The 24,448-nt window shown below is 39.8% G+C and overlaps 1 protein-coding gene and 1 long non-coding RNA gene across 6 annotated transcripts in view; both read left to right on the top strand.

Moving 5' to 3' along the window:
* The window catches only part of ACSL4 (acyl-CoA synthetase long chain family member 4), a 75,044-nt gene extending 51,720 nt beyond the window's left edge, over positions 1-23,324 (top strand). For all 5 annotated transcript variants that reach the window (XM_034649945.1, XM_034649944.1, XM_034649943.1 and 2 more), the window contains 7 exons: positions 2,429-2,568; positions 3,473-3,645; positions 5,616-5,690; positions 7,068-7,259; positions 8,501-8,615; positions 12,834-12,991; positions 20,444-23,324. In XM_034649945.1, the coding sequence (XP_034505836.1) occupies positions 2,429-2,568; positions 3,473-3,645; positions 5,616-5,690; positions 7,068-7,259; positions 8,501-8,615; positions 12,834-12,991; positions 20,444-20,601 (1,011 nt within the window). In that variant the 3' untranslated portion in view covers positions 20,602-23,324. The remainder of the gene's footprint in view (positions 1-2,428; positions 2,569-3,472; positions 3,646-5,615; positions 5,691-7,067; positions 7,260-8,500; positions 8,616-12,833; positions 12,992-20,443) is intronic.
* Positions 14,105-19,737, top strand: LOC117797493. The gene is made up of 2 exons (XR_004622503.1): positions 14,105-16,901; positions 17,281-19,737. It is a non-coding gene; the product is annotated as an uncharacterized LOC117797493 (long non-coding RNA).
* Positions 23,325-24,448: the final 1,124 nt, after the last annotated feature.

The raw sequence follows: 24,448 nt of genomic DNA, 5'->3' as shown, positions 1-24,448 counted from the left end.
TTGTTTTGTTTTGGGCAACAGTGTTTTGGCTTTATTACCCAAAGTACAGGAATCCCTAGTAAACCTTATAGGAGAACATAAGGAAGGAAAAGGGCCAAGGACTATAGGAAGTAATGTCTGAATTTAGGCCTAAAGGATAAGCAGGAGTTAGCTGGTATGCTGTGTATCTTCCGATTGTTGTCCATTCTTCTTGTGTCTTGGAAGGCTAACTTCTGTGGATGAATTACCAGGGCTTGCTGGCCTTCTGATTGCTGGTTGGGTTCAGTCCATTACTGGCACTTAGGAGAGATCACAGGGGCTGGGGGGTGTGTGTGGAGTTTGCATACTTACTGCCTTTGCTCCTTCCCTGCTGGGCTGTGATTTGGGGAAGTTGTCAGGAGCGCATTGGATAGTCTCTTTCCCGTTGGCTTTAACCAGGTCTTGCGCATGGCTATAGTCCTTACTGGGCTCCAATCATACTTCTCTCTACTTACTTCTTCAGGCCTAGGGATAGTAAGCAGTCTCCCATGTTGCTGGTCCATTGATGCTTCACTCAACTTTGTTGTTCCCTTAGCTCTTCCTACTCCTCTATAAATAGGCCTTAAAAAAACTTTTTTTTTTTTTTTTTTACTGAGAATTGGTAGATTCTTTTATCTGTGTTAGTTTCTTTCCTGGGTCAGAATAAAATATCCATTTAGTATTGTGTATTCACAGAGAGAATTTAGAATAAATCACTGCTTCTTGTAAGCAGTGACTCAGTTGAACATCATGTAATTATTAGATTGAAGTAAAGGGTGACTTAATGTGCTAACAATAAACCCTGCCAACTTGTTGCAACTGTATTGTTTGTGTTCCTTCCTCACTGAGGCCACTCTGTGCCTATGACTCATATCTACTGGAAGAAGCAGTGGAGGTAGTTCTCACACATCTGTCTCGCTCCCGTATGCTTTTTTCCACCCAACATCCCATTCACTTTTTTAAGAGGGATAGTTACAGGATATTAAAGTCCTTGTAGGGAACTTCTGGAATTTCTCAGTCACAGATCTAGACAAATATTTCAGTTCTGTAATAATGATTCCATCTGTGGAAATGGACAGAACAACACTGTACCATGCTTGAATGCTGGGGTAGCCTCTCTGCACCCCTGCTAGCTTTATTGAGATACAATGATGTAACCTTGTGTCAGTTTAGGGTGTACAGTGTGATGATTTGACATATGTATATATTGTGAAATGATTACTGTAATAATGTTACTTAACACACCCATCACCTCATGTAGTTACCGTGTGTGTGTGTGTGTGTGTGTGTGAGAGAGAGAGAGAGAGATGAGAACATTGAAGACCTACTCCTTTAGCAACTTGCGAATATACAGTACAGTCTTGTTAGCTGTAGTCACCTTGCTGTGCCATACATTACATCCTTAGGACTTAACTCATCTTCTACCTGTAAGTTTGTACCCTTGGACCAACATCTCCCTATTTCCCCCACCCCCTAGCTTCTGGCAATAACCAGTCTACTCTCTTGCTGAGTTTGGCTCTTTTTGATTCCACGTACAAGTGAGATCATACAGTATTTGTCTTTTTCCGTCTACCTTATTTCATGTAGCATAATGCAAGAGATGGTTTTGTTGTCTTCATTTGTCAATGGTTCTATTTTGATATCCAAAGAGCCATTCATAAAACCATTCATTGTAGCACAACTGAATTTATACTAATTGCTAGTTTAAATATTTTAAACCAGGAATTTATAAATAGATGTGTTTTGTGCAACAATTTGTATTAATTTGTGCTAAGTCATTTCAAGGAAACATTTAGTGATAGTCTGGGCTTTTTTGCTTGTCTGTTTTGTTTTTATATATTGGGAGTCACTATATCCCAAACCTAGTCCTACTTTTACTTTTCCAAGGAGCCGTGAGCAAGAATCCTATTCTTTTTTGTTATCCTAGCTTCTATTGAAAGGGAATCAAAATGCCTAAATTATAGGGACATAAAACTCTAGGAAACTCTGTAAGTAAACTCTTCTTAGAAGCTCTGTAAATCTCTCTGCTGTGTTCTAAGAGTCACAAGGTAGTAGTGAGAAAAACATCAGGATTAGATTCAACATAGTTGGGTGTTCTGGTGCTATTTGAAAATAAGTGCATATATTTGAAAGAAAAAAAATTTAAAAAGGTTTTTATGTGGGAGGGGAATGAATTATTTACACTCTAGTTAACATTTGTAAAGATTTTTTGAGAAACTTAGTGTATAGAACTGAAAAACCCCTATACTTGTCGCTGGTCTTTTTGAAATCGTGAACAAGTAAAGTCAGTGAAATTAATTATATAATAAACATAACCATTATACTGAAGACTTTTATCTAAGATGTTGTAAGCAAGGTGTCTTCAACTAAAGACCGTCTCAGTGTTGGTGTAATTCTTTTCAGATTATTGACTGTTTTGCTTACCTTTTAGGAAATCATGGATAGAATTTATAAGAACGTTATGAGCAAAGTCCAAGAGATGAATTATATTCAGAAAACACTGTTCAAGATAGGGTATGATTACAAATTAGAACAGATCAAAAAGGGATACGATGCACCACTTTGCAACCTGTAAGTACATTTCATAGACTCCGTAGTGTGAGCCTTTAGATCTTTTGTGTTTACAACTGGAAGCTGAAAAAGTAACTGTCAAGTTAATTTCCTTTGAGCATCACCACCATCATCATAAGCTTGCATTTCCCTTTTACTCGCTTCTAACCCTCATTGCTTACACAGCCAACACAGAGGACCCTGAACTCTGATTGTGGCAATTTAACAAATTTTAATAATCGAATAAATATTTAAGACTCAATGATAAAATTCCGTCTTGTGAAGAAAAACTAGACTTTCGAATCAAGACATTCGAGTTTAAAAAGTGTCATGTCTAACTGAAAGCAATACTCAAGATTTTATTCTGCGTGAAGGTTTCCAATGTATTGTCTTCATAAAACAGTACAATAAGTATGTGAATATAACAACTATTTAAAATGCAGTGCTGGGGGGGTGGAGATGGGAAAACATTTTTCATTAAGAGAGAGAGAAGTCGATAACTAAATGTTCTCAAGAGAACCGTGATTTATTTTCCTTTGACGACATCATTTTCTTTCATTTACTGTATGTCAAAGCAATTTCCCAAACACTGCACTCTTTTTTGCATTTTCTGGCATTTTTAAAAAGTACAGCGGACACATAACGTTCCTGTAGTTTCAGGCGTGTCACATAATGACTTGACCCCTCTGTACGTTATGCTGGGCTCACCACAAACATAGCTACCATGTGGCATCTTCTGGCATTTTTTTCCAAAGCGTTATTAGTCGTCACTTTGTCAACCTCTCATGAATTACCACCATGGTTCTCAAACTTAGGTGTCCAGCCCAAGTTGAGCAGTCTTGCTCAGAGCTTATAAATTAGGATGTCACCAGGAATAATGTATGCATGTATTAAAATGATCCCCCCCTTTTTTCATTTTTTCCAGGTTACTGTTTAACAAGGTGAAGGCTTTGCTGGGAGGGAACGTCCGCATGATGCTGTCTGGCGGAGCGCCGCTGTCTCCGCAGACACACCGGTTCATGAATGTCTGCTTCTGCTGCCCCGTGGGCCAGGGTTATGGACTCACAGAATCCTGTGGTGCTGGGACAGTTACTGAAGGTAAGTGCTGGTAACGTGGCAAATAATTAGATGTTAGTCGCTACTAACAAAACCCATTTGCATTAGCTTTAGGAACCGTGGTATTTTTATACCTTGTAAGTGGTATCAGATTCCGGGCAAACCTGAGTAGTTTTAGTAACTTTTAATGGAACTATCGTGAGTACCCTTTTATTTTTAAGCCTTGTAAATATTTATGCCATTTTGTCAGTCCTCAGAATTCTGTCACCCCGGGCCTTCAATCTTTTCTCTCTAAATGATTACTTTCTTGGAGAGCTGCACTCTTGGAATAAAGTATCATTTTTAGGCCCCCTCTTGAATGTATATTCCTGCCCTGACTTCTTGTTTGTTTTCTCTTCTGTTATTTTCATCATCCTACGGCAGGGTTTCTCAACTTTGGCACTACTCCGGAGCATTATAAGATGTTCAGCAGCTGAATGGAAACCAGGAGTAACTCACTCCTCCCAGTTGTGGCAGTGGAACAACTAGAAACATTACCAAATTTCCCCTCGAGGGGCCAAATCATCCTGGGCTGGGAAACACTGGGTATAGTGACGTTGTTTTGGATGATCCCACTTCCACTCTAAACTTATTGTGTCCCAAATCAGTGCCAGCAACCCAGACTATCTCTCCACCTCACCAGTTGTTTGCGGCGGTGGTATTGCCATCCTTAAAGTCATTCAGGGCATTGGCTTTGAAGTCACCTAATTAAATATCTTTAACTTTGATCGGATCCTCCCACTTCTTCATTGGGTTGTTCCCTCCCCTGCGCGCCACCTCTGGCGTCCAGCCTTCCGTGACTTCACACTGCTCTGAGGTAACAGCCTTGCGCCTGCTGCGCCTGCCTCTGTCAGAGCACTTCGGATGGGTCCTGTGTGATTGTGTTAGCCGCCTCCACCTCTAACCCTACTTCATGCCTGGCGAACCGAGCTTTCCAGACATCTTTGATCTGGCGCCATTGAACCCATTGTTATTTTCCATTATTTCCCACAGCTCCATGTACCTGGCTCTGCTCTCCAGACAAGTCAGTTTTCTTACTCTTTCTCATATGGGCGTTCTTGCTCTCGCCGCTCTGTATTTTCTGTTCCCTTCTCTTAGAATGCCCCTTTGGCTAACTGGTCATGGGCCTTTTCATGCCCAACTCTTCAGTTAAGTCCTTCCCAATTTTATATTGATGTTTCTAGTCTCTCAGGTACCACTGTGCTCCCTTTCAGTACCATGCAGTTGACTATTTAAATGTGCTCTCAATTGTTTCACATGCATTTTGGCCCAGGTAGTTTGTTTGTAAGCTCACTGAGGGCACAGTCTCCTTATCCTTTATGTGTTTTCTCTTTTCAGTGTTTAATATAATGCTAGGTACATTATTGGCTATCTATTAATACTTGATTATGGATAGCAGTACTTCCAGATTACAAAAGGAGAATATCATCATCATCATCATCATGTTTGGTAATAATAGCTAATGTTTATTGAAAACTTAGTTTGTGCTGGGACGTGTTAAGCACCTTCCGTGCATCATCTCATTTAATCCCTACAGCATATCCCTGTTAAGAAGTACGTTTTCTTACTATCCCCACTTAATAGATGAGGAAATGGAGGCTTAGTGGGGTTAAGTAATTTGTCCAAGTCCCACAGCCAGTCAGTAAGTGGTAGAGAAGGAATTCCACTCCAAGTCTGTCTTCCTGGAATCCTAGGTAGATAATGGTGGAGCCAGCTCTCCTCCTTTAACAGTGGTTTTTGTACTTAATTATCTGAAATTCACCGTGAGAAGCAGAAATGATGTAACAACCCTGGAATTGATTGCACTGTTGAAATGAAGTTGAAATATCGAAACCCTGACCACATTTGGCACTGCACTCACGATGGCCTCTCTTTTGTCATCTGTGAGACTCTGGCTTGGACTCCAGTATTCCTGGTCTCACGTGGGTCTGAAATGTGGTATGCTAACATCTTTATTGCATTTTCCCTCGTAGTTACTGACTATACTACTGGCAGAGTTGGAGCCCCGCTCATTTGCTGTGAAATTAAGCTAAAAGACTGGCAGGAAGGTAAGAATTTTATGACAAGCTCTACTGGTTCTAGATACGTTGAAAACCACCATAAGCCTCAAGATAGCCAGTGTTAGGTTGTCTGTGGTAGCATGTGAGGCTTTGCTGTTGCATGTTCCCTGTGCTTGCTTTCTCCTCGGATAAAATCTTTAGGTTCTGAAGAGGAAAAGAAAATCTCTGTAATCTAGGCATGATGATTCTGCACTTGAGAATACTTGATGGTAAAGAGGAAAAACTTTCTTATGGGGCATTCCCTGGGTTTGGAGAAGGGTTTGGAGAAACATCCTATCTTTTAAAGCTCAACTTTGCTAGTGAGGAGGTTGGGGCTGGGAAATGAAACCCCAGATTTTTAGGGGCTAGAGTGACTGATCACACACACTCACACACACCCCCCAACCCCTTAGCTCTTGACCCCAGCAGACGTTTTCACAGTTCAGACTCAATTCTCCAGCTATTTGTATAATTTTATTTTTATATGTGACTGCAAAGGGAAGCCTGCACTTTACAGACATTGGTGATAATCCTTTTTATTTAATCAGCTGAAGACAAAAAGTAAACCAGTCTTCCTGATGAAATTGTGAAAAATACTAAATATGTGCATTAACTGCAAAATAATTAACAGCCTGTCCTTGCCAGGTAAGGCAAAAGTAATTAAAAAGCTTATGGTTTTAAAAGGGAGTGTTCACCTAGGGATGGAGCCACAGACTGAAAATTTAAAGGACCAGTTAGTTACCTCCTAGGACAATTCCCCTAGGTTGTTCCAGCCCAAGAAAATGAATGGGCTTTATCTGACGTAAACTTGAAGTTCCTGAAGTTGTTTCTCTTCTGTGACTTTCTTATGATGTCCATTATTGTCAGTGCTCCATTAGCAAATGGCCACTTCTTCTCAAAAACCACATTTAAAATCCAATTGCATTCCCAAGAGTTTTGCGTCTTGGGAATAAGTCCTCCCACGGTCATGCTGTTCCAGTTTGAGGATGGAGATCTGAAGAGAATGTAGGGAATATAGGTCTGGCTGGATGTTAGTAATGTTAGTAATTTACTTATAACGGCTTCAAGTGTTACCCTTCTTGGGAGGGGTACTTTTGTCTTAACAGAGCTCTATGAAGCCCATTTCTAAGCATGAAATTTTTTGGTCTTTGGGAAGGTTTGGCATAGTTAGTGGTTGGTGATTATCATTGAGCCTTCCTTGGTACTTCTGAAATTACAGTTACACACAATGTGAATACACATCAATGTGAATAAATATAAACTAATATTCTCCCATAAAGTGACGAAAATTTGATCCACAGAAACATATTAGTGTAGTAGTTTTAAGAATTAATATAAGTACATTCTCTGTTAAAACAGTAACTGATTTCATTAAATGACTTCCAGGCGGTTATACAATTCATGACAAGCCGAACCCCAGAGGTGAAATCGTAATCGGTGGACAGAATATCTCCATGGGATATTTTAAAAATGAAGAGAAAACGGCAGAGGATTATTCTGTGGATGAAAATGGCCAAAGGTGGTTTTGCACTGGTGACATTGGAGAATTTCATCCTGATGGATGTTTACAGATTATAGGTCAGTGTATTCTCTTTCTGTGAGAAAACAAAGATTGCTCAAAAGAGGTATTTTTTTGGTCAACTACACATGGTACTATATAACCATCTACTGTCACATACCCTACCTAGAATACCATAGAATACCACAGAATAGAATCCCTCACCATTTACCTCCCCACTTAAGAATCATTGTGGACACATTACTTTCCCTAGTGGCTATTTATATAGCTCTAGCTATCCTTGCAACTTAGAAAATTATAAATCCTCAACAGCAATCCGTTCTTCTGAGAATGTCAGTTGGTTTGACACTGCACTCACCGAGCCTACTGAAATAGACTTTTAACTCCAAGAGAGCCCTTATGCTATTCACTTTAAGTAGACAGAACCTAAAATGAAAATTTGACTAGCTAGCTGGGAAGGACCAGTCTGTAGGGACCTAGTCATGTTCTTTTCAAGCCATAACATTGCCTCAGTCATATCCCTAGTGGTCCATTTAAATCTGTCCCTGGACCCATATCTGACCTGAATATAATTAGAGATTTCCTGGGAAAAGTGGTTCTTCATCTAGAAGTTAAATCTGCTGGGGAAATCCCCACTAAGCATGGCTCAGTCTAGAACCAATCCCCTCCCCTCCCCCACTTTTTTTTTCTTGATGCTTATTTGCACTGGAATCAAAGGTGGTTTCTGTGGGCATGTAGGCAAGCTGGCCCTCGTACGAAAGTTGTAAGGCAACCGATGATTATTCAAACCATGCCGTCCTGTGCCAGGAGCACTGTCATTTTAACAAGATGACGGCAAATGTGGAAAATGGGGAATTCACGTGTATTAACCACATTCCACATGCCAGAAGTTGTGCTACATGCTTGTATCAGTATCTCTGATAAAATTGAGGGTTGGAGAGGTCAGCCGACATACCCAGGCTCACATGGCTTATAATTGTGCAGAGCTGCCATTCAAATCTAACGCTCCGAGATCCTGTTCCTTCTCTTCACCTTATTATTGTAGTTAAGATTATAATAAGATACTGAAGCATTCTGTACAGGGTCTAGCATTTTAGCCAGTATCTCTTCAGCAAGGTGTTTTCTTTTTAACTGATGTGTATGGGCAAGCAGTATATATAAGAAGATTTTAGGAGATTTTAGAAGAAGTGTCTTTGTCAATCAAGGTGAAGGCAGTGACATTGAAAGAAAATCAGAAGTGTACACACCTTAGTAAGAGGGACTGTGGCTAACTTAACCTTCCTCATTCTTCATCTTATAGATCGTAAGAAAGATCTGGTGAAGTTACAAGCAGGAGAATACGTATCTCTTGGGAAAGTAGAAGCCGCACTGAAGAACTGTCCACTTATAGACAACATCTGTGCTTTTGCCAAAAGGTAATTTTAAAAGTTGCATTTGTGCTTCCTTGTACTTGCAGTAGAAGGATGACTGGAAAACATTTTGGTCATCTCTAATCATAAGGGAAACACCAACATTTTCATCAGCATTGGGGAATGTTACACGTTTCTGAAAGTTCACCAGCTTGAAGATCTTTCAAGATGATTCAGACTTTCTAACTATTCTTCGACACCTACTCTGCCTTGCTAAATACTTAGCTGTGCCACAAAACTTACTATTTAACATCTGTAACAACTGAGATAAGTGATTTTCCTAAGAAGTCCACATAGCTAGTACAAGTTTTCTAAATCAGAAACCTAAGAGATTGGACCATTTTCTTTATGTGTTAATAGTGTTTATTTTTAGGAGCTTTATCATGCCCTTTAAAAAAAAGTAATTGTAAAAAAAACCCCACAAAACATAAAAATTATCATCTTAACCGTTTCTAAGTGTATAGTTGACTGGTGTTATGTATATTCACATCATTGTGCAGTTAGTCTCCAGAACTTTTTCTCTTGGAACACTGAAACTCTCAAGCTATTAAACAACTCCCCATTTTCCCTGGCCCCAGTTCCTGGCTCCCACCATTCTCCTTTGTGTTTCTGTGAATTTGACTAGTCTAGATACGTCATATAAATAGAATCATAGTATTTGTCTTTTTGTGACTGGCTTCCTTCACTCAGCATAATGTCCTCAAGGGTTCATCTATATTGTAATGTCAGAATTTCCCTTCCTGTTTCAGGCTGAGTAATGTTCCACTAGATGCGGGCTCCGGGGTGGCTCAGTCGGTTACGTTTCTGCCTTTGGATCAGGTCATGATTCTAGGGTCCTGGGATCGAGCCCTGCATTGGGCTCCCTGCTCAGTGGGGAGTCTGCTTCTCCCTCTCCTTCTGCCCCTTCCCCGGCTCATGCTTTCTCTCTCTCTCTCTTTCCCTCTTTCCTCTCTCTCAAATACCTAAAATCTTTAAAAAATGTTGCATTGGGTGTATAGACCGTATTTTGTGTATCCATTCATCCACCAATGCACAGCTATGGTGGCTCCCACCTCTTGACTATTGTAAATACTGCTGCTATGAACATGGTTATACAAATATCTCTTCAAGATCCTACTTTCACTTCTTTTGGATATGTACCCAGATGTGAGATTGCCAGGTCATATGGTAGTTCTATTTTTATTTTTTGAGGAACCGCCGTACTGTTTATACCACAGCAGCAGCACCATTTTTACATTCCTACCAACACTGCACAAGTGTTCACATTTCTCCACATCCTCACCAACGCTTGTTTCTATTTTTTTGATAGGATTCATCATAGTGGGTGTGAGGGGATATCTCCCGGCTGATGGTTAGTGATATGGAGCATTTTTTCATGTGCTCTTTGGCCATTTGTGTATCACCTCCAGAGAAATGTCAAGTCCTTTGCTTATTAAAAATTTGTTCTCTCTTCTTTTCAGTTATACAATATAGTGTTATCCACTGTAGTCACCACGTTTTACATTAGACCCTCAGATCCTACTTATCTTCTAGCGGAAAGTTTATACCCTTTTACCAACCTGTCTCTATTTCAACCAGTCCCTGGCAACCACTTTCCTACTCTGTTTCTGTGAGTTTGACTTTTTTTTTTTTTTAAATTCCACGTATAAGTGATACCATGTAATATTTGTCTCGCTCTGTCTGGTTTATTTCGCTTAGTATAAGGCCCTCAGGGTTCATCTGTGTTGTCACAAATAGCAGAGTTTTCTTCTTTCTCATAGGCTGAATGATATTTCTTTGTGTATATACACCACATATTCTTTTTTTTAATGATTTTTTATTATATTATGTTAGTCACCATACAGTACATCCCATTCCTGGTTTCTGATGTAAAGTTCGATGATTCATTAGTTGCGTATAACACCCAGTGCACCATGCAATATGTGCCCTCCTTACTACCCATCACCGGCCTATCCCATTCCCCCACCCCCCTCCCCTCTGAAGTCTTCAGTTTGTTTCTCAGAGTCCATAGTCTCTCATGCTTCATTCCCCCTTCTGATTACCTCCCCTTTCTTTATCCCTTTCTTCCCCTACCGATCTTCCTAGTTCTTATGTTCCATAGATGAGAGAAACCATATGATAATTGTCTTTCTCTGCTTGACTTATTTCACTTAGCATTATCTCCTCCAGTGCCGTCCATGTTGCAGCAAATGTTGAGAATTCGTTCTTTCTGATAGCTGAGTAATATTCCATTGTATATATGGACCACAGCCTTAATCCAGTCATCTGTTGAAGGGCATCTCAGCTCCTTCCACGATTTAGCTGTTGTGGACAATGCTGCTATGAACATTACACCACATATTCTTTATTCGTTCATCTATTGATGAACACAGGTTGTTTCTATATCTTGGCTTTTGTGACTAATGCTGCAATGAACATGGGCATGCAGGTATCTCTTCAATATCTTTTCATATCCTTTGGATTTATATTTCTTTGTCCGAGCAATTGGATTGCTAGATCACACAGTAATTCTATTTTTAATTTTTTGAGGAATATCCACACTGTTTTCTATAGTGGCTGCACCAATTTACATTCCCACCAACAGTGCGCCATGTTCTCTTCTCTCCACATCCTTGTCAACACTTGTTATCTCTTGTCTTTTTGATGATAACCATTGTAACAGGTGTGAGATGATATCTTATTGGGGTTTTGGTTTGCATTTATTCTCCTGATGATGAGTGATATTGACCACCTTTTCATGTGCCTCTTGGCCATTCGTATGTCTTCTTTGGAAAAATGTCTATTCACTTTCTCTGCCCATTCTTTAATTGGACTTTTTTTTTTTCTTTTTTGCTCTTGAGTTGTAGGACTTATTCATGGATTTTGGATATTAACGCCTTACCAGATAAATGATTTTCAATATTTTCTCCCATTCTGTAGGTTGCCTTTTCTTTTTTTTTTAAGATTGATTTATTTATTGTGGGGGGAGGGGAAAAGGGAGAGGAGAAGAGAATCTCAAGGAGACTCCCCCCTGAGCATGGAGCCCGATGTGGGGCTCAATGTGGAGCTCTATCCCATGACCCTGATATCATGACCTGAGCCAAAATCGGGAGTCAGATGCTCAACTGACTAAGCCACCCAGCTACCCTTGTATGTTGCCTTTTCATTTTGTTAATGGTTTCCTTTGCTGTGCAGAGCTTTTTAGTTTGATATAGTCCCACTTGTTTATTTTTGCTTTTGTTGCCTATTGTTTTTCAACAATACACATTGTCAAGGCTGATGTCAAGGAGCTTACCCCATACTCTTTTAGGAGTTTTATAAGTTTTAGGTCTTTGGCCAGTTTTTAATTGGGTTATTTGGGTTTTCTTTTTCGCTATTGAGTTATAGGAGTTCTTTATATATTCTAGATGTAACTTCTTATCAGGTATATGGCTCACCATTATTTTCTCCAGCTCCATAGATTGACTTTTCACACTGTTGACTATGTCCTTAAGTTTTCGTTGTACTCCCATTTATCAGTTTTTTCTTTTGTTGCCTCTGCTTTTGGTGTCATATCCAAGAAAGCATTGTCAAATCCAGTGTCATGAATCTTTTCCCCTGTATTTTCTTCTAGATATTTTGTAATTTTACCTCTTACATGTTTAGGTCCTTGATCCATTTTGAGTTATTTTTTGTGTGTAGTATGGGCTGAGGGTCCAACTTCATTCCTTTGCAAATGGGTAGCCAATTCTCTGAACACCCATTTTTTGAAGAGACTGTCCTTTCCCCATTGAGTGGTGATGGTGCCCTTATTGAAGATCATTTGACCATATGTGCAGGGGTTTATTTCTGGGCTTTCTGTTCTGTTCCATTGGTGAAATGTCTATCTTTATGCCAGTACTATGGGTTTTATTACTTATTTTTTAAAAAAGATTTTATTTATTTATTTATTTATTTGACACACACACAGAGAGAGAGAGCACAAGCAGGGGGAGCAGCAGGGAGAGGGAGAAGCAGGCTCCCTGCTGAACAGAGAGCCCAACGTGAGGCTCAATCCCAGGACCCTGGGATCATGACCTGAGCTGAAGGCAGATGCTTAAATGACTGAGCCACCCAGGTGCCCTGGGTTTTATTATTTCTTAATGAAACTGTAACACTTAAGATAAATATATGTTTGGAATTATGTGTACTGTTCTAGTCAATAACTTATCAATAATTTTTCTCAATGCTTTAATTTCCATTTTCTGTTATTTTCTAATTTTTTAGTGATCAGTCCTACGTGATTAGTTTTGTGGTTCCTAATCAGAAAAGGTTGACACTTTTGGCACAGCAGAAAGGAGTGGAAGGATCTTGGGTTGATATCTGCAATAACCCTGCCATGGAAGCTGAAATACTGAAAGAAATTAGAGAAGCTGCCAATGCCAGTAAGTAAGAAATTGCTTGTCTATTGAAGTCCCTAGAAGTCATTTAATGATGTCTTGTACTTTAGGCTCTTTGAGATGTCTATTTAATTATTTTGTTTTCATAATAAAGTACAGGGTTTTAAAAACCTGCATCTTGAAAAAATTTATATATATATACGTATAAATTATATTTATGCATGTTAGATATATACATTATATATATATATATTTATATGTTGGAAAGATCCTTAAATGTCATATAGTAGAATAACCTATCTAGTTCTTTATTACGTGTTACAACATCCCTGCTAACTGGTCATGTAGCCTGTGTTTGAAATGGTCCATCTTTGTTCTGGAAGTTCATGATGAGGTGCCCTGGTATGGATCTCTTCTTGTTTATCGTTGCGTATAGTAACTTGATGTGGGTCCTTTCAGTCTATACATCTCTGCCCTTTAGTTCTGGGAAATATCCATTTATCTTTTTGTTTGTTTGCTTGTTCGCTCTTCTTTTTATAGTTTTTCTCCCCAAGTTGTGTGTTTGTGTCTTTTTCTGGGACTACTTTTATATGGCTCTTGGACCTCCTGCTTTCATCTTTTAGTTCTATTATCTTTTTTTCTTTTGTTTTCTATCTCGTCCTTTTTGTTTTACATTCTAACAGAGTCCCTCCACTTTATCATCTCTTCTGTCTATTGAATTTCCAACTTCCAGTATCAGAATTTTAATTTTCAAGAGCTCTTTCTTATTTTCTCCATGTTCTTTTAATAGCATCCTGTTGCTCTTTCATGAATGCATTCAGTGTGTTGTCTCTTATTCCCCCGAGGATGTTCAAGGGATTCCTTTTCTGACCAATTCTTCCCCTGTTATTGTTTGTTTCCTCCAAGTTCCACTTCTGCTTGTTTTGGTCATAGCTTCTTCTAATACCTGTGGATCCTTGTCTGTCCATTCATATTTGGGAACAAGGCACTAAAATACTGTTCGGAAAGCTTACTGGGCTTCACTGACAGGTTATTCAAAGTTAGCATCTTAAATCATCCCATTTCTGTGAAGAAGACTTCTTGAGTCTCTTGCCTGGAGGATATTAGCCTGACTGCCTATGCGGGGAGCCAAAAAGAGGAAATTGGAAAGGGGCTGGGGGTGGGGGGTGGGGTGGGTGGCTCTTACCCTCACAGCATCCTTTTGTTTTCAGCTTTATTCCCTCCTTCTATCGTACCTAGTGTCCTTGGAGCCCAGACTCTTTCTGGTTCAGCCTTTCCAAAAAAGCCTGGAGAAGAGCAAGATGAGGGAGAAGAACTGTCCTCTGAAAACAGGCTGGGGGCCAGCACTCTTCTTTCAGTGTATCCTTCATCTCTTTCTTCAGAGGCATGGGCTCAGGAGGTCTTTTTGCCTCTCACTGGTGTCCTCTGTCGTTGGCCGTTAGCTTTTACATTTTTTAAATTTATTTTTTATTGTTTTGGCAATTAGTTTTTAGCTCCCTCAACTCCCCATCAGTTGCTGCTAGTCCGTTTGCTTCGGGTCTTCCAAAATTTTGTTGAACTCTCAACCAGTGTCCTCTTGCTCTCATTTCAGCTGTTTCCTTGTGGTTACTACCTTTTTTAATTTTAAAAATTATTTTAAACTGAATTATTTTCCAAGGGAACAGAGAGAAACTGTGAACTCATGTTTAATAGGAAGCTTTTAACCTTGTTGCTTCCCCTCCTAAAAAATGAAAGCATCATTTTCCTGATTAGGTTATATATATCCATCATAGAATATTAGAGCAGAAAATTATAAAGGAGGAAGTAAAAAAAAATCACTTTCTAGTAGTTATCTTTGGGTGGTGATGTTACATTTTTTTCAGGTATACATACCCAACCTGTCAGCATCAGTGACATGTTTCTAAGTCAGTAGATACAGAATTGCATTGTCATTTTTTAATAGCTAAATAGTATTCCAGTATAGGAGTATCCCACTTAAGTCTTTGTTGGACTTTTGATGCGAGTTCCTCTCCCCCCCCACACAGTGTAAACAAATATAACACATATCATGTATACTCAATTATTTACTTATTTAATTATTTTTTTAGTATGAATCCCTGGAAATGGAATTTCCAAGTCAAAGGAAATGTATATTTTAAAGGCTTTTTTCCACTCTGTTGCCATATAACTTCCTCAGCCCCCAGAAAAACTGTAGACTAGTTTATGCTTTTATCAGAGATACACAAGCAACCCTATTTCCCTAACTAGCTGTTATAATTTATTCTTTTAAATTAACTACTTAGGTTCCACTTATTAGTTTGTAATATTAGCTACCAGTTTGAAGTTAAAAAACTATTTTTCCCCAAGAAGCACTTTTTTTTAAAAAGATTTTATTTATTTGAAAGAAAGAGGGGGAGAGAGAGAGAGTGCTAGCATGAGAGGGGAGAGGGGCAGAGGGAGAAGGAGAAGCAGACACCCTGCTGCGCAGGGAGCCCATCCTGGGCCTCCATCCCAGGACCCTGAGATCATGACCTGAGCTGAAGGCAGATGCTTAACCAACCGAGCCACCCAGGCGCCCCCTAAGAAGAACATTCTTACAGTTAACTCTGGACACTATAAAGTTTTAAATAACAGATGGCTTATTAACATAGTCAGATTCAAAGTTAGGTTACTTTATGACCAAAGAAACAGGGACTTAATGTTTTCTTCTTAAAAATGGCTTTGTCAGTTATAGTATTATTGATATACCACACTTTCTATATTACTGTCATTAGACTACCAGAATTTTCTTTGATACAGATCCTAATTTTTTAATGTAGTATTTCAAAAAGTATTTCAGCCAATAAGCTATTATTCTTAGTCACTCTCTGAATGTACTAATGGGGAAAATGCAACTTAAATAATCTGTCATTGTACATTTCCCTATGTAAAAGGAATAATGGGGAAAGTCAACCTGGATCACAATCAGGTGAAAAATGGAATAAAATTCTAGGGCCTGCTGGGTCCTCATAACTTTCCTAGACTGAGGCATGAAATCAAACAATTAATGATTTCTATAATATATAATAATCATTAGCTTCATTGTATAAATCCTTGTTTTCCTGTGCCACAAAATATTTCTCTTGCCATACTTCTGCTTCTAATGACAATTTCAGAGACTGAATGCAATAAGTATAAAATAGTCTTGATTGTGTTCAGCTAAATCTGCCTGAAATCATGCATCTTGGATACATGGCCTCTTCATGTTTGAAACAGAAGTGTGAGATACCTAACCAGACCCAACTTTGGGTAATAAATCTATAACCCAAAAACCCAAATCTTAGTAGTCTCTGTAACATTGACCTAGTGCTTTCAGGCATCCAGGAAAAGTGTCCAGTAAACCAGTCAATTTCTCTACACAGCTCTGGGGAAATTCACTGCAGCCAAGTGGCATGCTCTCTGATTTTATTTAATTGAGTTTTACTTAGAATATATAAACACTGCAAGTTGGTTAGAAATGGCACATATTCTAGCCTGTTTTGCAAGGATTATACAGTCCAGAGCAATGCAGTGATCCAACACTACCTTGGCTAACGAATGTATTTTCTTTTTGTTAGGCAACAGTGACAAGAACAGTTTTGTTGGTGAACACGCCTAAGGTGATAGATTCTTCATCATGTGTTCATGGGCCCCGATTCCCCACCAGGGTAGAAAAATGTTCTTCCCAACAAACATCAAATTCTATCCTCCTGGTAACCAAGCACGTGAACTCCCATGTGGTGTTCATTCCCTTCTTGTTTGGTAAAAAGGTTTAAGGGGGTTAGTGCAGTGACTGGGTTTCTTTGGGATTGTGACTAGAGAAAGGGGGACCAAATTTTTAAGTCAATAGATTTCTCTTATTTTCCAGCTGCCAAGACACTGCTCCCCCAGGGCTGGTTAGAAGTAGTGGGAAGATGTCCCTTTTGACCAGGATTTTTCTTAGAAAAGCATCACACAGGTCAGCATTGCTCCCTTGTAGTTGGCGTCCAGCTGTTCTGTTCTGGGTCTGCGGGAGGAAGTGTGCTCCCTGTCTCATGCAGCAGGCTTAGTCTTGAGAGAAGGTCAGTTCAGTTAAAAAGCTGCCGCGTTTCAGGAGGCGGTGGTGCAGGTGGGCTCTCAAGTTTAGGCCTGTATTATGCAAGCAATCAAGTACTCAATAAGTGGCATTTCTATGGAAACAAAGGAAAAAGACAGGGTAGTGGCGGGGGCAAATTAGAAACCCAGTGTCTGAGTCCCGAGTGCTGCCCGTGAGAAGATTTCTAGATGTCAGGCCTGCAGCATCTTTAGCTGGAGGGAGGACAGGCAGTGACCATCTGACAGATTTTCCTGGTTTGCAGTTCCAGTGTCTCTGGTGATCTTTCTGAGTGGCCCACACAGCAACAGGCGGGAGGGTTGTCTAAAGGTGAGCTGCTGTGGCGGTTTTTCTGACGCTCACATCAGGTGGTCTAATGTCAGTTTGTAGGGCTCGAGGTAAAGGGCAGTTTTCATTTTAACTGATTTCAAGTCAAAGACTGGGGAGAAGTTGGAAGGCTTGGTTTGAAGAGTCATAGGCAGATATTCAGGGAGACCAGGAGAACTCAGTACCCAGCCGAGTTTTATAGGGAAACAACACTCAAAAAAACCCAAATAATTAGAAGTAGCACCCAACATCCACAAAGGTTTATTTTTATTTTTTTAACTTTATTTTAATGCAAGTATAGTTAACATATATAGCATTATGTTAATTTCTGGGGTACAATATAGTGATCCCACAGTTCCAGACACCTCCCCATAACTGAGCTGTAATGTTTCAGCAAATAGACATGGTTAATTTGAGCAAGTTTCATGCTCCCTTACTACCTGTTCAGAAGAGGACAAGGTTGTTTTTTGTGTTTTTTTAAAATGTTTATAGGGGTTGGGATTACATAAATATTGATGAAAAGGGCAGGGAAATTTACGACTCTTTCTTTTTTAACAGATTTATTTATTTGAGAGAAAGAGTGTGGGGGGAGGGGTAGAGAGAGAGTGAGTCTTAGACTCCATGCTGAATGGGGAGCGGGAGGTGGGGCTGGATCTCACCACCCTGAGATCGTGACCTGAGCCGAAACCAAGAGTCGGATGCTTAACCAACTATGCCACCCCAGCACTGGTAAGTTATGATTTTCTTTAAGAAAGACGGAGTAATGCGCGTTGAGCAAACATTTGAAACGTGCATCCTTTGTTAGGGTAGAGACTTAACATTAACATGAGACAAAATTTGGCCCCTTCGTTCAGGAGGTCATGTTAGGACAAGGTGAGGGGCTAGGTGCAAGGTCCGTGAACCAGTAGAAACTGGATGGGATCTTGGGTTCCTTATCTCGGGGAAGGAATGCAGAGCCTTGCTCGTTCATAGGCTGGAAGCATACTCGTGACCTTCAGTTTATGCCTCTGCGCACAGGCAGAGTGGATTCCTTAGTGGGGTCTGGAAAGAATCAGTAGCTGATTCAGAGAAACAGGTCTCTGAAAAACAAGCTTTAAGTTTCCTGTTAGTTTCAACCTCATTAACCCTTATGGGCGTGGTTTCAGGTATAGGTAGTATCTAATAAGAATACAAAGTAATAGGGGTGCCTGGGTGGCTCAGTCAGGTAAGCGCTGGACTCTTAATTTGGCTCAGGTCATGATCTCAGGGTCGTAGGACTTGAGCCCCCTCTTGGGCTCTATGCTAGGCATGGAGCCTGCATGAGATATTCTCTCTCTCTCTCTCTCTCTCACTCTGCCCCTCCCCTCCCCCACCCACTTGTAGGTGTGCTCTCTCTCTCAAATAATAATAATAAAGTCTCCTTTTAAAAGAGAAGAATATAAATTAGTAGTTTTGTGGTGGTTTGAGAAGTACCAATGGCCTGAAATGTTGACCTTTGCTGCCACCTGCAGGCTATATTTCATAATGTAGGTAATTCCGATAAAATGCCATGTGTAAAATACTGTTTGTCTTTTCTTTCCCCCGCTCTTTCTCACTTGCTGGCAGTGTATCCTGTTTATAAGAAACTGAGTGATTGCCCATTGTTCTCTAAAGCTTGTGGTACTAGATTATATTTAGGAGTTCCCAAAATGAAGTCTCTCATGTAAACTCCCCCCCCAACAGGATTTTCGCTAATAAAAATGAAATATAGTGACTTTCATGAATAGAGCCTATGCAAATAAGGAAAGTAATAAGAAATAAAAGGTTCTAGAGCCAAATCTGTACTTGAGAATGTAAGTGTTTCCTTGAGATCCAAATGTGACCTTGGGGAGCAGATGGGCTTACTTCGGAACTGAGCTGTGATGTGTCAACAGAGTAGACATGGTGAATTTGAGCAAGTTTCATGTTCTTTGACTGCCTGTTCAGTGATTACTTTTAGGAATTTGGTTCTGTGTAATTTGAACGATGATTTTCCCACACTCAGCTTTCTATTTTTCTCTCATTTTAATGAGAAATTCAGTAATTGAAGCAAGCTTTCCTAAACCTCCAGACCAGTATTAGGTCAAACACTTCCATGAATTTGAGGTTTTGGTGCCTGTCCCAGAAACCCAGTTGTTTCTGAGGTCACCTGGGCTGTTGAGCGGTAGACTGTACACACGCAGGCATGTGCACCTTCACGGTCGCTGTTTTCCCTCATTGCATGTAAAATAACGCTCATCTGTACATTGACATTGCTGTTGAGGGGCCTTCAGGATTTTAGGGATGAGCTTGTATTAATCCTAAGTAGCTTGCTTGCTGGAATATAATTGAATTTGAAATTACGGAGTACTCGATTGATTGATTCCGAGGCCGCCTTTTCTTACCCATCTCTCCGCTCGCGCTGAGTTTCACTGCGATGCAGTACGCGCTGCATCAAATCCTCATCCCACTGAAGTGTGAAATTCACCAGCCCCCTTTTGATTCTTCTTTTGAGCGTTGAATAAAGCTCCTGAAGAACGGTTGTCTAGAGGCGTAGTTTTCTGCAGAATGAATGAATACATATGTACATATTTATTGAGGGCTCTTGATAGAGCCCCGTGGATGGTAGGGACAAAACAAGACTCCTGCTTTCCTGGAGCTTGTGTTCTAGTAGGTGAGACCGACCGGGGTGTACAATCTGCTGGGTGGTGAGAAGCATTTTGAAGAAAGTGTAATGCTGGAGGATAGAGAGGCAAAGAGAACAGAGGGACTCCTATTCCGAAGGGTCCAGGAGGCCTTCTCTGGGGAGTGGCATTTGAGACACCCAGATGAAGTAAGGAAGTGAGGCACGCAGCTACCAACCCAGAAGACCAGCCCGGGCAGAGGAAACACCAAATAGGAAGACTCAAAAGAGGAGGGTGTCTACGTATACAGTAGAATAAAAAACCAAGAACAGAAACCGTGTAGGCTAAAACTACATGCAGCTGAAATGATTTATGTACACTTTGAGAACTCTACAATGAAATTGAACTTGCAAGGTACTGATATCCTTAATTAACCATCCCTTCCCCTCTCCCCTGTCTCTCCCTCTCTCCTCCTTCCTCCCTCCTCCCTTCTCATTTCAGTGAAATTGGAGCGATTTGAAATTCCAATCAAGGTTCGCCTAAGTCCAGAGCCATGGACGCCTGAAACTGGTTTGGTCACCGATGCTTTCAAACTGAAGAGGAAGGAGCTGAAGAACCATTACCTCAAAGACATTGAGCGAATGTATGGGGGCAAATAGAATGCTGCCCTCTTATTGACAGCTGCACCAGAAGTGGCCTGGTGGTCTTTCAGTTCTAGAGTTTTAAGCCTTGTTGAGCTGTCTGTTAGGATGTAAGGGGTATATCATTCTAAAGACATGGTAATAAAAAAAAACCAAAAGTGATTAAAATAGTCATTAAGTCTACTTAGTTTTGCCTAGTTCTCGTGAACTGAAATTGAAAAGTTGTTTCCCTTTAGCTGTGTTATTAATTTTAGAGCAAAAATTCCATTTTTAAAAATTAGCCTAAGATATGCTTGTTTTCTTAAAGGAAAATAATGTGGAACAAAATAAATTGGAGTTGGAATAGAATGTAGTTTGCGGCAATTTGCATCTTCCAATGTTTATTGTCTTTAGTTCAGAAGAAGCTTAAAATATTAAGCATGACAAAATAAAATATTATCAACACTACTCAAAGCAGAAGTTCTGCAGGGCTTTAAAATTCTCTTCCAACCATTTATCTTGAAGGCAAAATTCAATTGTAATATAATAGACTGAATCAAATAGTAGTACCTTGGAAACCATTTTAAGATTCATAATTGTTGGCATAGGTTAGACGTAGAATCATGGTAATATTGTGAATAATTACAGTGCCCGAAGGCTGAATACAACAACATTAAACACACCAAAAATATTGAGTAATATATTTTTAAAGGGAAATTGAACTGCTTTTCTGAAACTTGGAGGTCTTAAAATCAGTAATTAATTATTTGAATGATTAAGGGTAAAGTACATTTTAAAGACTGCCAAAAATTGTCTGTCTGTTCAAAAGAAAAGGCTGAGACCAAGAGTAAGATGATAAAAAGTGAATCCAATTTTAACAAAAAGCATTTTCTTTGTTCAAAAGGTGTCGGCATCCTGAGTATTTAGAATTCTGACCCTTGCATAGCACTGAACCTGGGAAAGGATTTCAATTCTGAATTTACCTTTGGTAACAGGGATTGATTTTTAAATGTCCCTGTATTAAATTGCACTTGGAACTGAAAGTCTGTTCGCTGTTGCTGATTTGATTGTTGATTCGTAGTTTATTTCGGAAAGCCTTTCATTTAGCTTTAATTTGAGCAAAGCGGGTTATGATGACTGACTTCCCCAATATCTTGTTTGAATCTCTGAGTGATGACTTAACTTGGATGAGTTTGGGGAAGTGAAAGGGGAGGAACACACTGTTACCACTATTTTCCTGATTGTGGGAAGAGTTTAGAAACTGGAAATGCTCGATTTGGGCAAAGGGAAGATACTCAGTAAGCGGCTGATACTTGTGCAGTAACTTGGCATGTGGGCTTCTTTATGAATCTTTTATTAAAATCTGGTATTCTGTATCTGACAGGTTTTCACACTTGAACCACAGTTACTGTAAAAAGCAAAAATTCTTAATACTGTTATTCTTTGCACTTTTTTCTTAATCTTTTTTTATATATATACATATACATACATATATATATGTTGCTTTCATTGCTTTGTACAGATGTGGACCACCACTGCAACAAAATACATTCTTTTTGCTCTAAGATATTTATAATGAAAATATTTAAATGTTATGTATATGGTGGTGACAAGGAAAAAAATAATCTGGTGTTGTTATAAGCAAGAATGAAGGTTTTTGTAAAGGTTTCTGTTCAGTGTTTGCAGTGTCAAATTCGAGGCAAGCGCTCTCTGAAATTCTGCGGAGTTGAGTGTTCTCATTCTTCCCAACTTGCCTTTGAAGAGCGGAAAACCATTGTCATCAAGTAGACTACTATTCAGCTTCTGCTCTGGCCCACTGTTGATCCTTTAAGGACGATTTCCTTAGATCTTTTCAATATGTGAATTGTTTTCCCATTTGGAGTGGCAATTTTAAAGATGTGAATGCATGCATACTCCAATGTTTGCACCCCTGCCCATTACCATCTCCTGAAAGCTAGAACACTGCCAACTGATCTGTTGTATAGGCCCTTTAGAAACATGGAATTAACACTTAAAGTTGGGTGCTGCTAATTCTTTGCGAAAATCCAAATATTGTTAAGGGACCAGGGAGATACCACTACCCCCTGATTTTTCATCGGAAAAAAAAAATATGTGGTTATGTAAACTGATCTTTCCATATTCATAGTGACTTTTCAAGTATTTGAGCCTAAAGATTTTAATCCTACATTTTTATAACCTGTTTAAATTGTTTGCTGTTGTTATGACATGTCAGCCATCAAATGAAGTTGTACTTAAAAAATTTACTACAATTCTGTACATTTCTAAGTCGAACACTTGTGACTTTTGCTTTAATGACATGAAAATATCTTGCCTCCTTGATACTTGTATTGCTTTTTTTTTTTTCCTAGAGCAGAGGTATAATTCTATGGCTTTTCAGAACTGAGATACAGGTGAATGATTCAGAGTCAGAAGTTAAGGAGAGCAATGTTTCTTTCCGGCATAAAGATTGATTAATAATAATCCTTGCCTATGTTTTCCTGATAGCACATGACAAACGTCTCTGAGGTGACAAGAAGAGAACAGGTTAATGATTGTGTGGTATTTGGAACTCCAGAGGAATATTTTAATTTTCAAATGTAGTTACAAATTAGAATGTATTCATATTTTGTACTTTCTCTTAAAATGCATGATCACGGGATTGTTACTTCGATTTTTGTGTTTATTCTTAATGACAAGCTTGGTTCTTATTTTTAAGTTTGCACTCGAATCTTAAGAAATAAATCCACCCATGTTATCAAGCCGATCTGTGCCTAATAATGCGCCAAGATAAAACCTGCAGGTTTGAAGAATATTAGCCGGACTTTCTTTCTTTTAAATTAGGTGATTTTTAAAGTTTGTTTAGTTATTTAAGTAAGCTCTACAGCCAACATGGGGATCAGCCACCCCTAATTAGCCAGACTTTTAGTTATTTTTATTTTTTTGAAGATTTTACTTATTTGAGACACAGCGGTCGAGAGCATGAGCTGGGGGACGGGGAGAGGTTGAGGGAGAAGCAGGCTCTCTGCTGAGCAGAGAGCCCAACGTGAGGCTCAATCCCAGGACCCTGGGATCATGACCTGAGTCCGAAGGCAGACATTTATAGACCGACTTAGCCACCCAGCCACCCCTTAGCCAGACTTTTAAACATACATTTTAAAAGCACTCATCTGTAGTCTTACAGACTTGGATTAAGCAGTTGATCTGGCCTGTATACATCCCATCCCTTAGTGTGGAGCGTTTGAACCCAAAGCTGTTACGTCGATATGGTTAATAGGGTAGAGCTCCTTTGCGACACCGACGCGGTGGGATAAGACACAGTCCTGTTTTCCGGGTCATCAGGAGGCAACTGTTACCTTCCGGCTGCTTAAAATTTAGGGAGGAGTCCATTTATCTGAGTTCTGTGTGGGTGTATGTGAAATAATGTTAGAGCCCAGGAACCGGACTGCCTCAGTCTGTTTCCTGGCTCTGCCCCTCACTAGCTGTATGACTGTCAGCCAGTTCATGGACACCCGTGCGCTGCATTTTTCCATCTGAACAAATGGGATTGGTTGATCATAGGATCTACCCCAGCGGGTGGTCGCGAGGATTAAAAGGCACGAGTGCATGTAAAGCGTGTGGGTCAGGGTAAGCTGCTGTCAGCCAACAGCGTCATTAGTGTCGCCAGACCATCTGCATCAGCGAGGTGGTTTCAAGCACTACTTAAGTAGCACGCTGAGGGTTTTAAGGCTTTAAGGTTGCAGGTCCCTGAAGACTGGGGAGGGTTCTGGATATAGAGGTGAGGACGCCTGGCTCATTCTATCACTAGCTTTGTAACCCTGGACAAATCTCATGAGACCCTCTGAGCCTCAGTTTCTTCTTCCTATATTAAAAAAAATAAGGAAGACTC

This window comes from Ailuropoda melanoleuca, chromosome X, assembly GCF_002007445.2.
Source record: "Ailuropoda melanoleuca isolate Jingjing chromosome X, ASM200744v2, whole genome shotgun sequence".
NCBI classification, from domain to species: Eukaryota; Metazoa; Chordata; class Mammalia; order Carnivora; family Ursidae; genus Ailuropoda; species Ailuropoda melanoleuca.
This window is presented reverse-complemented; position numbering and strand designations above follow the sequence as displayed.